Below are 18,138 nucleotides of genomic sequence, written 5' to 3' on the forward strand. Positions count from 1 at the left end.
CAGATTTGCACATTTCAAGCTTGGATCTGTACTTTTTAGCTGTAAATCAGAGCATGTTTTAGAAGAAGAGGCAGGAGATTGGATCCGATCCAAGGTACCTTACGGTTTTGATCTCAAATTTCAGGTATGATCCTTGTTTCATTACTTTGTGTTCATGTCGCTGTGATGGGATGATGATGAATGCTCAGATTTAGGTCTTCTTTCTAGGAATTGATTAATGGATTGCATTTTTTATTATTATTTTATTATTTTATTTTATTTATTTATTTATTTAGATGAGAAAGGGTTAGGTGTGCATATTTCTTTTTGTTTGAGTTATTAATTTAAGATTGAAATCTGAGATTGTTTATAAGGTTAATTTCTTAATGATATGTTTACACAGTGTTGTACATCAATTTTTATTAGAATTTGTAGGCCAATTTTCTTGTCATATATCTACTCTGTATGTGATGAAAGACATACAAAGGGTATGGGTATTGTAAATTTCAAATCAATATACTTGAGGCTTTGAGCCGGAATTTACCTTGGCGTGAGCGAATTGATGTTTTCAAATGGGTGTCTATCAAATTGACATGAACAGATGGGATAGATCTTAATTGTCTGGATGCTAGCCCAGACCCGATTCCTAGTGTATTTTTATATGATCTCCAAAATTCATGTGTTTATTTCATGATCCATGGCATATGTTATAGATCAATAGGATCAATAGATATATGCGGAATTTGTGCACTGTTTGGATATGTTGACTAGTCATATTGGCTTGGTTTTGTTCATATTAAAAATGATTTTCATCATAACAGGGTCTGTTTTGCTTTGATTAATATAGAGCCGAGCTTGTTGTTATTGTAAGGTATACTTTAGTTATCAACATTTGTATTGTACTGCTGGGAATGTACAAAGATGAACCTGTCTTCATAGCTTTAGTTGAACATTAATGAGTTGCATGGGTGGTTGTTATGATGTGTAATATGTGACAGTTTGAAGAATTGAATATCTGTCTTATACCTTCATCTATATAATTCATTACACAGTTATTGTTTCAATTTTACAAATTTTATGTTACCTGTAATGATGCTCATAAGGTGGCAATGGTAATATTGTAGTTAATGACATGAATTTTATCATGATTGAGTAATAGTACTGTTTTACCTTGCATTTCTCTCAAATAATGAATGCCAATCTCTTGATGTTTTACCTTGCATTTTATCATGATTGAGTCCTACACTTATTGTTAAAAATACCATTGGCTGAAACAATGAGGAGTTTACATTTCTGTGATCATTACAGTTTTGGCAAAATGTATGTTGATATTAGTTCCTTCTACTTCAACGCATGATTTTTTTTTATCCAAACAGTTTTCTTCTACTATTAAAATTTTCGTAGGCTGTTTGTGAATATATCTTGAGGAACATCATAAAGATAAAATTATAGTTGGAGGGTAGGTTTTTATCACAATACTATTTCAAAAAGAAACGCTGTAATGGCAGTTTTTATGGTTATCTTTTGTATAGTTTGTATTTGGATTCTTATCACATGAAAAATCTTACTGTATGAATGCCCATCTAATATGTTTGTTGTATTTTACTTTAATATTTTGGTAGCATCTATTTCACATTGATTCTGATAATTATTATTTCACTTGTGAGCATTATTTTTCTTCTCTGTATTTGTATCCCTACATAGATAATGAGGCAGATTCTTTTTCACAGCTTGAATTTACTAGTTGCATTTCCTCATTAGCTCAAGGTTTGAATAGGAGAAAGAAGATCATTTCCCTTTGAGATTCTCCTGAATTGCTATAGCTGTGGAAACTTTGATTTGGATCTCAGATTTTAATTTCGTATGATTCAGCTCTTTATGGTTTATGATATTCATGTGATAATTCATTTAATGATGCACGATCATAATTTTAGTTGAGAATTATGCCAATCTTGTCAAGATCTATTATGGTTTCCTATAGTTGCGTATAATTTCTGCTGATTTTGATTTCGATCTGGAATGATAGCATATTCAGGTTACAATCTCTCTATTATCCCTTTATTTGCTGATTTCTTTTGATGACTAAGTGTGGAAGATCCTAATTTTCTTGGAATCTTTGGTTGGCAGCTACATCGCTATTTTGATATGTAGATCCCATTTACTACTTTGGTGTTCACATCCTTCACCTTATTTCTGATAAATACAGCCCTATTCAGCACCTTTTCTGCACAATAGATCAGCCCTTGTTTTGTACAAATTCTATCCTATGGGTTTCTATACTCTACTAATATGATTTATATCCTTCACTATTATGATTCTGTTGGTGATAAAAAAAAATGTGTATGCTGTCCTATGATTTCTGCGCTTCATAATTGTAATTTGGTTGATGTTAAAAGGCACATATCTGCTGACCACTAGTGCATAACTGCTGTCTTATGATTTCTGCGCTTCATAATTGTGATTAGGTTGATGTTAAAAGGCATATATCTGCTCTCCATTAGTGTATATCTGCTGACCTATAGTTTCTATGCTTTATAATTGCGATTTTGGATGGTGCTCTAAGGTCATGCATTCTCCCTTTGATTGTCTCAGACCTGGGCCCGTCTTTTAAAGAGCTTACCGAGTCCAAGTATTACTCCCTCCGTTGCGTGGTAGACTTACTTAGTTTTTTGAAGATCTTTAAATCTTAGGTAACCCTTTCTGTTTGAAGGCGATGAAGGTGCTAACCCAAGCCTATCCTTAGGGGACTTGCACAGTCCAAAAAGTGCACCCTTCTTTCTTTGGGTAGACATTCTTAATCTTTAGATACCTTTAGATTTTAGAACCCTTTATCATTGTACGGGCAATGATGACGATAGTCGGAGCCTCCCCTTCAGAGAGATAATTTGTGTCTCTATAGAGCGAGCCCAGCCTCAGGGGACTTGTTTAGTCCAAGTAGTGTCCCCCCTCTATTTAGTAGACTTCTTTAGTCTTTTAGAAACCAATAGATGATAGTTTCTCTTCCTCATTTAGGAGACCATTGTGGTCTTATTAGCGAGTTCCATTTTAGGAGACACGCTTTGTCTTGTTAGGCAGCTCTCCTCTGGGAGCAAGCCTCGTAGCTTAGAGCCTGCCTTTTTCCCATTGGAGGCATACAGTGCCTCATTTGTAGAACCTCTCTGGTTTGTCTCTCTTTTGAGTTAAAAGACATTCTATGTCTTATTTGTCCCCCCTTATAGAATGTTAGAGAGTTTGCGACTCATTTATTCTTTTAGATAGCGGTATTAGAGAGTCTTTGACTCATTTCCCCATCCCTATAGTTGTTTTAGGAGCTTCTCCTTAATATTGTCGTCGCTTTTCTTTATTAGAGACTAGCACAGTCTTATTAAAGCTTTGCTTGGTTGTGATCTTAGATAATCTCGTTGCTTTTGATAGCTAGTTTTTTTTCGGTTTAGGGGTTTCCCCTGTTTGCCCTAGGGTTTGGCCCTAAGGTTTTGCTTTGTATATTCCCTTAGGTCTATGACCAAAATGGTGAAAACTCTTTAAAACTTCAAAAACATTGGAAAAGTTTTAAAATCCAAAAAACATTAAATATTTTAAAACTCAAAAACATTAGAAATTCAAAACATCAAAAATACTTGAAAAACCTTAAAGAAACCGAAAGTGTTGAGTGTTTTTTTAGAATTAGCCATTAGGGGAGTTCGTTTCGAACTACGTTGGCTTGATCATCTTTCACGAGGTACGTAGTGCAGCTTGGGATCTTCATCCCAAGTCCAGCCAAACCTTTAAAAATAAATTTGTCAAACCTTCCAAAAATGCTAAAACTTCTTCAAAACATTTTTCAAAGAGATCTTTCCCTAGAGTTAGGAGTCTGTCCTAGCCGTTTGGTTTGTTTTAGAGTTAGGAGTCTGTCCTGATTTGTTTGATATGGTGTGTCCTGTTGTGTGAGTGTCCTTAGAGTTAGGAGGCCTCGAGTTGACCGGTTAGACATTTAGTCGAACCGATGGCTAGACTAGGAAGCATATAGTCAGCCCATGGTTTTCATTAGGTTGCACAGCCTAGATACACATAGGTTATAGGACCCACCTGCATTAGCTTAAGGCTAATCAACTTGCATTAGTTAGGACATATAGAGTCCTAAAAATAACAATTCATATGAATTTAAGCAGTTATACAAAAAGCTTTAAAAATCAGTCGAGTCTAGTGGATCGAGTCTAGGTTAGTGGTTCTAGATGGTTAGGCATCGTAGTTAGAATAGGTCATCGAACTACGTTGACTCCGATTCTTCCCGAGGCCGGGATACGTAGAGCAGCTGAGATGGACGGCCATCTTGGTCCGAGTCAAGTCGCATTAGAGTTAGGATTTGTTTTGTCCTGTCATATATATGATCGATTTGTGTCTTATGCTTTGATGTGTTTTCTTACTTTCTTGTACTGATCCTATACCCTTAGCTATAGCTTGCATGTGTTTGCACATCAGAACTTAGACACCCATTAGGCTTGTCACTCATAACCTAGCTATGCTTAGGTGACACATCTTTCATTTTATTTTATATTTCTTTATTATTTGTATTCTCAGGAAATGCATGCTTAGGTAGACGACTCCTGATGATTGTTCCCATTTCACATGATTTTTACCCAAACTTCTTTGGAGTTAATGAAAATGGCATAAGAGACCAAGTGCTTGCACTCGGACGAATTGGAGGTGCTCTCAGACCTTCTCTATTCGTAACCAAGCACGAACCCATATATATTTCTGGTTATCCATTGCACAGAGGATTTGATTTTAGGGTTCCATGGCATATCCATGGATGGCGACTCTGAGTTTATTTCAGATATGTCTTGGTTTCGAGCCTTGGCTCCGGATCGAGGCATATCTCTTTCTTTTTATATCGCCACTCGTGCTATGCTATGAGGGTGACATCCGTTTCGAGAGTTCCTTGGCAGAGCTCTCCCATACACGTGGATGATCCAGAGGGTGTTAGGAACTCATTCCCTCACCGCCTATCTCGGATCGGGGTCCACAACTTCTTACTCTTCTCCCGAAGATTGTTGTAGTACAATGAAATCTGCACGCGAGCAAGTGTCAACGAAGAAGAAAAACAAAAGACAAGATAAGCAGACACACAGGCCATCTTACCTGGTAAAGGGTAGAGAATATGGCCTCATCCGTTGCAGCTGGAGGTTCGTTGAGAACCTGGAGCTTGTCTTTGCCAAGGAGAACTTGGTGAGGAGCTCCTTAGCAACCCGGCTCTCACCAAGGCCGGTGTCATTCTTATTGTCTCCAGACCTTGCAGGAGGTGGACGGGCTCCGGTGGATGTTCCACCCGACTTTGAGGATCCCGCCCTCCTACCATAGGCGCCGACCAGCTTCACCGTAGTCTTACTTTTGGGAGGCGGCGTCTCCTGGGTCGGAGCCGGGCTCGATATCTCAGCGGCTTTCCTTTTCTGGCCCTGCTGGGCCCTCCCGAATGCCCCCTATCTCACTCTCTCTATCTTGGACTGCTGCTGCATCTCTGAAAGTCAACATAGACGAACAAAACCAGTCAGAAGCAAGGAAAAGAAGAAAAGGAGTTTTAAAACAAGACAAGCCACATACGTGCCGGGGTCGCCGTACTAAGGCCAAGCCCGACCAGAACCGCTTCCCCAAATAATTCTGAGCAATGAATGAGGCCCCCTCGTTCCAACTCCTCACAAATTAGGGTGAACGTTCTCGCATCTTCGCCCTGAAGGAATGGCTTGCGGCTCATCGCATGTGTATCTAGGGCGTCCCATTTTAGAGGAACCGGCCAAGGCTCGGTGGACTCCCTGTCCTCGACGTAGAAGAACCTGTTCTTCCATAAGTGAATGGAAGAAGGAATGCCAGTGATCATTTTCACCTCCGGGCGCTGGCTAATGCAAATCCAGCTCCCGTTCTTATGCCTCTTCAAGTGCGCACAAGCATGGAATAACGACACAGACACGTTTCTTTCAAGCCGGCCATGGACGAGGTACATGAACCCAGTCAGCGTCCTCCATGAGTTCGGCACAACCTGAGCCGAAGCCAACCCATAATATCGAAGGACCGCGGTGAAGAATGGGTGTAGAGGGAACCTGAGTCCGGCCTTAACGACTCGTCGTATATGCAGACATCAGAGCTTTTGTTGCAAGCCCTATCTCCCTCTGTCGCTGCCCTCAGCCCGAACCTTGGGGGAATACAGTACCTATCCCTAATGTCCCCCATCGTGGACTCATCATGGTAATTCTCCTCGTCAAGAGCCCGTACGTTGTATTTAGGATTGGCGTCCATCCGGGCCCTAGCTACGACCTCAACGGCCCAGCCAGGGAAAAATGTTGTGGACGCCTCGGCGGCGTCACTACCAACACTCGCCTCTGCTCGGAGATAACTATCCGTTGGGAGCGGGGTGGTATTCAGATCCAAAATCACCTCCTCCTCTATAACCTCGTACTCACTATCTACGATCTCCACGCTGACATCAGGACTTGCCATTTTTGGCCTTGGAGTCCTGATCGGCTTATTTTGGGTCCTACTAGACGAACTAGACCCTGAGCTACTGGAAGACGACTCACCTGAACCGGACTCAGAACTAGAGCTACTACAGGACATGGACGTAGAAAAAGAAACGAATAAAAAGCGCGCTCAAGAGGATTACCGGTCAGAACTGAAAGCTCCCAAATCCACAGACGAACACAACCACGAGCTACGCGAAGCCGAACTGGCAGAGCAAAAAGCAGAAAGGAGAGAAAAGTGAAAAGTAAGAAATGAAGGGTGAAAACCCTCCTTTTATAAGCCTTGGTCATGGGAGTTCGCATTTAATGAAGGACACGCACTTCGAGGCCCTTGAATGGTGCCACGTGTCTTTCATTGATGATGGACACATACTTCGAGGCAAGGGTGTGAGCGGACACATGCATATCTCCAAGAGGCTAAGGGCATCCGCGAAGCGCTCGGGTGAGGGATAGCTCTTAAAGTGATTGTGCCCGTCAAGAAACTCAGTCCGGCCCAAACCGGACTGGATATGGCGCACTGACAAAACTCAGTCCGGCCTGGGCCGGACTGGATATGGCGCGTTGACAAAACTCAGTCTGGCTCAAACCGGACTGGATATGGTGCGTTCACTAAACGACAAAAATGAGTCCGGCCCAAGCCGGACAGGATATGACGCAATCGCTACGCGACAAAAATATGGCGCAATTGCTACGCGACAAAAATGAGTCCGGCCCAAGCCGGACAGGATATGACGCGTTCACTAAACGACAAAAATGAGTCCGGCCCAAGCCGGACAGAATATGGCGCAATGGCTACGCGACAAAAATGAGTCCGGCCCAAGCCAGACAGGATATGGCGCGTTCACTAAACGACAAAAATGAGTCCGGCCCAAGCCGGACAGGATGGCCCAGGCCAGACAGAATTTTCGGACTGATTTCCAGGCTGGACTGAAGAATTTTCCGGACTGATTTCCAGGCCGGACTGACGAATTTTCCGGACTGACGAATTTTCCGGACTGACTCCTCCCGATCTGGAATGTGACTCACCACACTTCTCCAAATCACTACAATGACTTGGAGAAGTGGGGGGCAACTGATGGGGTATAAAAATAGCAACATATAGCAGGCCGACACCTATCCTGGAGTAGGTGAACTCAAGCCTATAGCAGGCCGACACCTGTCCTGGAGTAGGTGAACTCAAGCCTATAGGATACCGACACCTGTCCTGGGGTGGGTAATCCCACGTCACCCAGTTTCCCTCTATAAAAGGGGGTTCAAGGTTCAAACCAATGGGTAATAACCTCTCCTCCACCACTTTTAAAACTAGCTCTGCACTCTTGCTCATACTGACTTGAGTGTCGAAGGGCCTGTCCGGAGTAACGCTTCGGGTTGGTCTTCTGACCTCGTTTGCTCCTTGCGCAGGACTCAACTCCTTAGCTCCTTCACTTTGGCTCCTCGGGTCCTCCAGCTCAGCTCTGACGTCACTGCCGTATCTGTTACCGATTTTAGGTCTAACAGATTGGCGCCATCCGTGGGACCTCGATCTAAAAGCTGTTCAAAGCCCCTTACAAAATGGCAAGACGGAGGAATGCTCGTTTAACAAGGTTTTGGGCCTTTTGAATAATGCTTTTGTAGTAAAAAAAACACTAGTCATGGCTCATTGGTGGATGGACTTGGGGCGGAGTGGAGTTAAGATAGGTTTGAAGCTGGCCTGATATGGGGAGTGTGGATCATTTGGAGAGGTGGTGGAAGAAATAGGTATGATAGATCGTAAGAAAGGCTCCTTGCCGATCGTCATGGCTGAAGTGGCTTTAGATCTCTTAGGACGGACGTTGGTTTGAGGCATTTTCTATACCCCTTCTTGCCCCTGAAAAATTAAGGTCACCTCGCATCCTTGAACCGATAATCATCATTTGGCTAGCCCAACCTCCTCTATCGGGGAGGAATTGATCCAGTAATGACACCAAAGAATTGGGCAAGCTAACTTGATTCCCCGTGACTTCAGGAAAAAAGGACCAATTCAATTCTTGGATCCTGAATCTATTTGCAAATATTGAATTTCTTGGCTTGGCCCAAGAGATCAAATAATAATGGTAAGTAGTTTTCTTTCTTGTTTAACATTACCTTTACTAGTACTTCTGAATTATCTTCTCTTTCTTTTGGTTTTTAGTTTTAACCAAAGATGGTAGATTAAGCTATACATGACTTTGACTGCAGGGAATTCTGAGGGAGATCTACATCCTAATCTTACACGTCTATGGATTTTGCATATAATAAATACCAAACTGTGGAATTTCCCCATTTTTTGCCAACTGAAATTTCACAGATTGCAAGCGGCTCGCATGAATCGGACCTTCCCAGTAGCCGGTGAGCTTTGATAATTATGTTTTTTTAATGGTGCATTGATAATTATGTTTTATTTCAAGAGATGAATGAATTTCTGCAAGTTCTTAACCCTATAACTGGTAATGCAGTTTGCAGTGTTGTTGCAAAACTGAATTTTATTGTGTAAGGAATAAAATGAAAACAAGAAATGGATATTTTGATGTTAATCATTTATCCGAGTATTGAATGGTAGTTTGTAATGAGAGAAGTAAGATGGGATTTGAATTTCTGCATGTGGAAGTGATATCCGCACTCCCTTGTTTTGATAACTGCATTTAAATTATGGAAATGAATTCAGCACAACCATCTTTTAATAATTGACAGACCCAGCTTGTCTTTTCTTTTTTAATTGGCTTGTGAGCTTTTTGGGAGCTGTAATAACTTTTTGACAGCTTTTTAAATAATAAAAGACAAGATGAATTAGTAAAAATATCAAAACATGGTTGTGCTGATATCATTTCCCTTCGTCTATTAAACACTTTTTTCTTGGGTTGTTTGTTCATATCTTGGGACCTATAATTAAACAAAGGAGCGCAGACATTTCTGTTGAGTTCTATGCACCGGAAATGCGAATTTCTGTCTTTTGCTATATAAACCCACTCAAAATGCGATCTATTCCCCCCATGGTTTTAAATTTCTACCGAAATCCGAAATTTTGGATTTCGGTGGAGACCGACACCGAAACCACCAAAACCCGAAACGGTCATTTATTTGGGCCGAAATTTCGGTTTTTCCAAAATTTGACCCAAAAAATCTGTTTTTTTTTAAAAATTAATTTAATATTTCACCGAAATTTCGACCAAAATTTAATACTGAATAAAATATTAGTTTCCATTTTTGTACGAGATTTCGACTGAAAATTTGAAATTTCAGGGTCCGAAACCGAAATTTTAAACCTTGATCCCCCCCATTTTCTAGTAAATTGTCACCCTCTCATTTATGCTCTCTCAAACCAAGTAGTAATCTCAATTACAGAAATATTGTATCAACACTTAAAATGTAAACTTTTTTTTTTCTTCTAAACCTTCTTCAAATAATTAACATCAACCAATGGACATGAATTTGTTCGTTCGAATGTGATTTTCTGTCTTTTGCTATATAAAGTACCGAATATGTGGCACGGAAAGACATTTTTAGGAGAATCTAGGTCCCATCCAATTAACTGGGACAGCCCCTCTAGTAGTCTAGTGTGTTTCTGAATTCTGACTACTCTTTATTCTGCAGGGGACTGTCCCAAGTTAAAAATATAGAAGGGGAGAGTACATCATTTCCCCAAAAATAATTGTGTCTATGACACACAGTGTCCCACTCCTCCCTGCATCCATACTCAGTTCCCTTCCCTCTAACTAGCCAGCTAAGGCAATTTAAGGACTCTGTTCTGTCTAATCTATTTATTTTTATTTCTATTTGAATGACATAGTGAGGACTCCAAAATTATCATTCAATTCAAGTTGTTTGGATAGAAAAGGAGAAATAAAAGAGCATCTTTTCTTGAGACTGTTTCTTTCAACCTAATATGTGAGTAAAATAAAATTTACCTCTGCCTCCATTTTAAATGGAAAAGTGGGTTTAACAAATTTTACATTAAATTGGCATAGAATGGGCTCTTGTTTCCCCCTTCCCCCCACCCCAAACATTCAATGGGTTTAAAACAGGTAAAACAAATCATAAGCTCATTTTTAAGTGCAAAATTGCGCATAAAATTTGTTTTATGCCCATTTTATGTCGAAAGAAACAGAGACTGAGCGTAAAATTTGAAACATGGAAGAATTGAAATCTTAGATCAAAACTCCTAAACAAGAATTCTTGAACGGCGAACAACCAGAGCCTATTACTCACTACATCAAACAATTTCCATTAATGAAAGAAGTAAATTCATTAGAAAATAAAAAAGACGCATGTCCGATGAAATGGTTCTTGCTATCTGCTCCAATAATGAATCGAAAAAGTGGAAACTGAGGGTGTCAAAATCATGATCAGAGGAAAATTCTGAGGGTTTCGTGTGATGGTAATGAGGTGTGTATCATACTATCATGCACTTGTATTTTTTTCTTTTTTGACGAAGTTAAAACATGTGGTTTGGGCTCTACATATTACACTAATCAAAGGAATTAAGTCAACATGTATATTAAAATCTTAGAAACTTTTGTAGAATTAGTCATATTCTAACATTAACTAATCACTAATACAATACATGGAATGGAAATCATCTAAAGAGGGCAAGGAGAAAACGACAGAGAGGTGTGACCTAACTAAAAAGAGCCATAAATAAATAACCTACTTTCAATCACATTAGGGCCCACCTTCTCTTCTGTTTTTTTACCTGAAAATGACCCAGATTTGTCCCACACCATTTCAACTACTCCTTTCTATTTAAGCCGAAATCTAACTAACATATCATACATCATTCCCTAATTTTTTTTTTCCAGCAAAATCCGTTCCTACCAAATCCCAAAAAAATAAAAAAGTGCAGAAGAAACAGTCCTCTATCACACATCATCCCTACTGGCTAATTGGTGCAAACTCAATCAATCTGGACCGTCCGATTGACAGGATCCCTCTTGGATGAGATTTAGCTAAAAAATTCTTACAACCCTAACAATCTGATAAGTAGTAGCCTGTTATGGTAAAACAAAAACGGATTCACCGAAAAAATAAAAATAAAAATAGGATTGATATTTGCAGTTCCTTGTTTCAATAATGGCTTTCTGGCTCTCTTTTTATTTTATTTTTATGGGTAAGCTAGGGTTAGGCGGACTAAACTGCTTCTTTGATTGGCTCTTGAAAGCATCCTCTGTCAGTAATATTTAAAAAATTGAAGTAAGAATGTGTAAAGTAACGAATGAAGGGCCATTATTTAAACAAGGAAGTGTGGATATCATTTCTCAATCTTAGACTTATAAATTTTGAGTTAATGTCGAGGGTGACAATTAGCCAATTAGGCCCCGTTTGGATTAGAATGATTTTGGTTAATTTAGAGGGACATCATCCTAAAGTGAAGGTCCCTCTACATAAAAATTGAATAGTATTGCTCCAAGTTTAGATCGAATGCTTAGATGAGTGTATTGGAGATGCGAATGTTTAGATGGATGTGCGGCCACACAAGGTTAGATCGAATTAAAAATGAAGACATCCGTAAAAAGGTGGGAGGGGAACCAATTGAGGAGAAGATGAGAGAGCACCGCTTAAGAACTCAACTCAAATCAACTAAGCCTTTGTCCCAAACTAGTTGGGGTCGGCTAATGAATCCTCTATAAAATTTTCATGAAGAAGGTGAAAGGATCTACCCGGCTCAAATTGACTAAGTCTAATCCTGACACCAATTGGGTTCGTCTACATGAATCAATTTCTTCTATTCTATCTTATCCAGGTTATCTATCTGTCTGTCAAAAAATGTAGGAACCTTACCTTTCCAAACTTTTCCAAGAAATTCCTGCAATCCAAACAGGGCATTAGGGTTTATCACTTTCTTTTATAAGCCTAATGGAAGGCTCAAATAGGCATTGGAGGAGCAGATAACTTTCTAGAAGTCTAGACTTTTGTATAAGTCTAATAGTGCATATGCATGTGAAAATTGGGAATTTTTAGAGTATTCTTGTATTGTCTTTGGTGAGACATGTAGAATTCTAGCGGATCTATAAGTTTTAGGCTGGTTCTAGAATGTTGAATGCTTGCCAGGTGGCACGATCCAAACCATTGCTACGAGAGGAAGTAGCCTATAAATAGGTGAGACCTATCCTCTTGTAAATACCCGTCTTAACTTACGACTTGTAAAGCATTCCACACTGTAGTCCTAGTCTTCTTATTTCACTATTGTACTTCTTTTTGTGGGTCCAAGAGTCCTACTCAGGTACAAGGCTACATCACGTGGGTTAGGCTGACTCGGGGCTATTGAGGGAACATTACATGATGTGTTGCACAGGTGCCACTGTGAAATTTAAACCCTTTTAGGAGATACCCTTGAATTTGATGTCTTTGATGGACTTGGTGTAGCAAATTGAACAAGGATGGTGCCTTCAAAGGCAATCCTTTCATATCAGGTGGAGGAGGAATTAACCTTAAAAGTGAGATTTTATTTGTTTTACAATGGCACTAACTTGCAGGCAGGGCCTAGAAGTATTTTAGATGGGTTGAGGTACCTTAAAGTATTTGATCTATCTAACATTTGGCTTGAAGAAGACACTAAAAGTTCGATCGATATGAATATTGACAAGAAGGAACCCCATGTTCCATTGAATATTATTGGGATGAGCTTCAATCTTTGGTTTTAGAGTTGAGACCAAAAGTGCCCCATAAGTAGTGAAAGGACCTTCCTAGAAAGGCTAGGAGCAGGACATCCCTAATATCCGTCGTGAGTGATTTTCCTTTTATTTTGGTTTTGAGGTAAGGGGGTATGTCCCCCTCTTGTACTTATGTTATTCATCAATAAAATTTCAGGTGTCCTGAGTTCCTAGATAAATCAATGGGAAGTGGTTAAATAAAGGATCAGAGAAGAAGAAATATTACTTGTAAAGGTAGAACGTAGGGCATGGGGTGTCTCAAAGGAAAAAGAAGATAGGTAGGAGAAAGCATGGGCATTGTCGGACCCGTGCCTCCAGTCACGAGGCCTTGGAATATGCCACATGTATTCTGGTGACCAGAAAATTCTGATAAGAGAACTCTTTTTATTCATATTTTAGGAGAGTTTCATTATTATTTTTTATTTTTACAGTTTAGTTTTCTTCAGTCAATGCCTAGGCCTAGGCCCTAGCTTTACCCAATTCTTATCTTAGGAAAAAGAAATCCATCCACACTCTTACGTTGTTATGATAATGACCCTCGTGAATTTATTAGGCACTTTTTAATCTAATTACATGGATATACCCATTTACATTGACAGAGATTTTCCAGCCACAACAAGGTCACGATTCAAAATAATTTCGGACCTTAGGATATAGATACAATGGACATGGTTTGGATCCAACTGGTGTGCCCAAATCAGAGTGAAACTCAAGGGGTTTGATTGCCCCTTTCCCATTTTGTGGAGAAGAGAAACTCAAGGGGTTAGAAATGCTTGAAAAGGGGTGGAAAAATTATTTGTTTATCATGAATTCCAGAAAAAAATTGCAGTTATGGCCATTTCCTGATTTTCTTATCTTGAGATGTGTAATGAGTTTTTGTTTGGTAGGTGGAATCTTTGCAATGGGTCCATCCTCTTAATTGGATGCAAGCTAGAGATGGTCTACAGTCTATACATCAAGGTTCAGTCTACAGTTTAAACAAACTGAATTTATCTCTGGAGGTTTCTTTCCTAATTTGAGACCAACCACATTTTTGGCCATCCTTATCAGCATTCCCCTTATATTTTAATGGCAAGAAAGGGACATATATCATCCTAATCAAGTGGGGGCAGTAAAGAACAAGAGTGAACAGAAATCTTATGTAATCCAAGCCACAAATTAAAACCCAAAAGCCCACTAGAGAGTCTTGGGCTGTGCTTTTCTTTCTCTGTCAAATGATAGCTGGAAACAGGAAGATATTCAATTTCAAACATCAAATCAGAGTAAAAATTCAAACCCATGATAACATGATCAAAATCACAGGTTTTTCAATACAAGAGAAAGAAAGACATGTTTCCCACCTCTCTCTGTCATAAACCCGACTATCAATGGCTGGAAATAAGTTCTTTGACGTCAATAATGGAAGAAAACCAAACCAAAAAAAAAGGGGAAAAACAAATAAAGCCAGTGAATTCTAACAAGAAGAAACATGTTTCCTACCTCTTTCAAAGCTCATCCGGAAAAAAAAAAAAACAGCGAGAAAACTACAAGCATAGCTCAAGAACATAAGAATCACCCATGAGAATACAGCAAAGAAGCACAACTATACTAGATCAAAGAAGAAGAAAAAGAATAAATGATCGGTTCCCAAACTAATTTCTGAAAATACATAAGTAATCATCATATTATAAACGAAGAAGAATGAACAAAGTATGATAAAGAGAAATTACCAGAGCAGCATGCCTGCTTATCCTTGATGAATCTCATGCCTATACATTACATTTCCCTGAAACTACTCTCTCTCTCTCTCTGAACCATTTTTATTCACAACTCCAACATCCATAATCCAAATAAATATGGAGAATTTCCCATTCTCTCTCCCTGTATTCTCTTCTCTGTCACTTCCATCAACACCGGATAATTCCCATTTCGCCCCATTTTGCCAGAGAGATAATCGCCCAGGGAGAGAAAAACAGAGGGATTGACAGAGAAAATGCAAAAGAAGTGCAGCCATAATAGCGCAAATAAATGGTATATTTCCGCTTCAACTATAGGGTAGAAAGAGATGTTCTCAAAAGAATCAATAGTAAAAGGGAGGAGGTGGGGGAGAGGCATATGAAACCCCAACTACTGGTGGTAATGGGCCTTCATAAACAGGCGGAGGAGGTGGTGGGCTCTCATAAATGGGTGGTGGAGGAGGTGAAGGTGAAGGTGGAGGTGGAGAATTGTAGACAATTGGCGGTGGGGGTGGAGAATTGTAGACAATTGGTGGTGGGGGTGGAGAGGGTGAAGGTGGTGGCAAGTAGTGAACTGGTGGGGGTGGATATTCTTCACATGGAGGAGGAGGTGGTGGGGGTTCTATGCAGGGAGGAGGTGGGGGAGGCGAATTTGGGGGTGGAGGTGGAGAAGATAGAGGTGGGGGTGGAGGTGGGTTATAATAGTAAGTAGGCGGGGGTGGCGGTGGGGAATGTGGGGAAGGTGGAGGAGGAGAATGAGGGGGCGGTGGAGGAGGTGAATGTGGTGAAGGTGGAGGAGGTGAATGAGGGGGCGGTGGCGGATTATAGTAGTATGGACTTGGGGGTGGAGGTGGTGGAGAGGGGAGCGGTGGAGGTGGTGAATTTGGCGGTGGGGGTGGTGGAGATCGAACGCAGTAGATGGGTGGGGGCGGTGGAGATGGAGATGGTGGTGGTGGAGATGGAGGTGGCGGTGATGGAGAAGGTGGTGGTGGAGATGGTGGTGGTGGAGATGGTGGTGGCGGGGCTGGAGAAGGTGGTGGGGGAGATGGTGGTGGAGGTGAAGGCGGCGGCGGGGATGGAGAAGGTGGTGGAGGAGATGGCGGGGGAGGTGAGGGCGGTGGTGGAGATGGCGGTGGCGGGGAAGGAGGTGGTGGTGATGGAGGAGAGTATACAGGTGGTGGTGGTGGCGGAGGTGGTGGAGGAGGAGGCGGCGGCGAAAAAACTGGAGGAGGAGGGGAAGGGGGAGGGGGAGGTGGAAGAGGAGGGACAAAAGGAGTACATTTAAAGGAATTACAGTCAACAGGGCGGGATAAGAAGGACTTACATTGCTTATCAGACCTCTGAGCAGGTCTAGCCGGCAAACAATTCCTCCGGTCTGAAAAATCAGGTAAGTTCAAGCACACAGGTGGCTCTCCGGTGAAGAAATTGTAAGAAAACGTGAAGTTCTGTAAACTCGGTAGCTCACAAATACTCTTCGGTATCTCCCCTGAGAGCATGTTATGAGCAACATCGAGTTGCTCCAAACTCATCATTTCTCCGAATGAGTCCGGCAATGGCCCCATCAACTCATTAAAACTCAAATCTAGTACAGTGAGTTTCTTTAACATGCCGATCTCCTCAGGAACACATGATCTGAAGCCATTGTTCATGAGTATGATCTGATTTAAGGTTTCGGACATGTTTCCAAGACTTGCAGGAACACAGCCATGAAATTTGTTGTTCGCGAGGACGATAACGGAGACCGGAGAGTTTCCGAGATTATCAGGGATATCGAATTTGAATCGGTTGTGGTTTATGAAGATCGCGTCTAGATCTTTATCAAAGAGTTTGCTCGGAATTTTCCCTTCGAATTCGTTAAAACGTAGATCTAGAAATTTCAATGACGGTAATTTCAAAACTACGAGTGGAAAACGACCTGCGAATCGATTGTTGCTCAGATCTAGCTCGAAAAGGAGTTTCAGATGGATGAACTTATGAGGAACAGTTCCGCAAAATCGATTGGAATTTATGTGAAAAAGAGCAAGATCTTCAAGAAGCCCTAATTCCTCCGGCAAATAACCGGCAATATCGCCGTGATTCAGATCTATTCCGGCAACGACTTGGATCTTCGGATCGTCGAGTGCCGGAGCACAGAACACACCGGTATAGTTACAGACACCAGATCCGATCCAGTTTCCGGTCAGATTCAGAGGATCGGACAAGATCGCCTCTTTCCATGCTTGTAAAGCAATGTAGGCTCTTTTCAGCCGTGGATTTTCAAAGATCAGTGAAGGATCTACAGTCACATTCTCTCCTCTGTCTCCGAACTCATCTCTGTAATAGAGAAGTTGTCTTTGCTTGATGTATGTGGCTTCTGCATCTGATAAGCCACTTTGAAATACATTTCTTTCAGAAGAAAATAAATCTGGTAAGGAAAATAGAAGAGGCAATAAAGAGAAAATGAAGAACAAGAGGAAAAGATTCTGAAAATGTAGTCTCTTCTTCATCTCATTCTCTTCTCTGTAGAGACAGAACTAGGGTTTCAGCGTTCTTCTTATCTCTTGTTTGTTGTTTTTCTGAGAGAGAGAGAGAGAGAGAGAAAAAAGAGGGTTTGGAGGGACAAAAAAAGGGTTCCGGAGTAAATTTCTAACGCGTAGGACAGCTATAACACAGCTTAAAAGCCTCTCCTTTTATTACTTTTCCTTTTCTCTTCTCTCTTCTCTCTTCTCTCTTCTCTCTAAAGAGGCCCACTTTATTCTTCCCACACACAACCCAACAAGCAATGCAGATGGTCTGAATATAAACCAGGAAAAATAAATCTATTTTTTTTATAGAAATTAAATTAAAAAATAAAAAGAAGTAAAAGGAGGGTTGAGATTTGAATTTCTCGCGATATTTCTAAAGTTGTCTGGGTCTTTGATTTGATTAGTTTTTTTTAGTAGTTAGATTAGTTTTTTTTAGTGGAATCTGTTTTCTTAATCTGGAAAAAATATTCGTTAGTTTTGATTGTCTGTCTCATATGGGTTTGGACTTTGGTGGTTATGTTCTTCTCTTCTTATTATCCTTTTCATTTTTTATTAATTAATTATTAGGAAAAATGGATTTCTCCTTTTTCTATTTCTTCTTTTATTTTTTGTTCCGTATACCTTATTTATCAAGACCACACTGAAAGCCTACATAATTCCCCCTTTTCTTCCCGGCTCACACCCCATTAGTGTAGTAATGAGTAATGATCATGGTTTCAAATTTTGGTTTAGGAATACATTTCGGTCTTCAACGAAACCGAAATTTAGGCCGAAATCTGACTAAAGAATTAATAATATTATTTTATTT

At 40.5% G+C, this 18,138-nt stretch overlaps 1 protein-coding gene across 2 annotated transcripts in view; it reads right to left on the reverse strand.

Annotated features, from left to right (window-relative positions):
* LOC143858390 (leucine-rich repeat extensin-like protein 4) overlaps window positions 1-17,562 on the reverse strand; it is a 28,996-nt gene extending 11,434 nt beyond the window's left edge. Inside the window, exon 1 of one of the 2 annotated variants that reach the window (XM_077369030.1) lies at window positions 15,308-17,562. In XM_077369030.1, the coding sequence (XP_077225145.1) occupies window positions 15,308-17,312 (2,005 nt within the window). In that variant the 5' untranslated portion in view covers window positions 17,313-17,562. Of the gene's footprint in view, window positions 1-14,715 lie in introns of those variants that run through there. The other variant, XM_077369029.1, reaches the window with a different exon arrangement.
* Window positions 17,563-18,138: the final 576 nt, after the last annotated feature.

This window comes from Tasmannia lanceolata, unplaced genomic scaffold, assembly GCF_043159265.1.
Source record: "Tasmannia lanceolata isolate RefF3 unplaced genomic scaffold, GAP_Taslan_0.1 ptg000026l, whole genome shotgun sequence".
NCBI classification, from domain to species: Eukaryota; Viridiplantae; Streptophyta; class Magnoliopsida; order Canellales; family Winteraceae; genus Tasmannia; species Tasmannia lanceolata.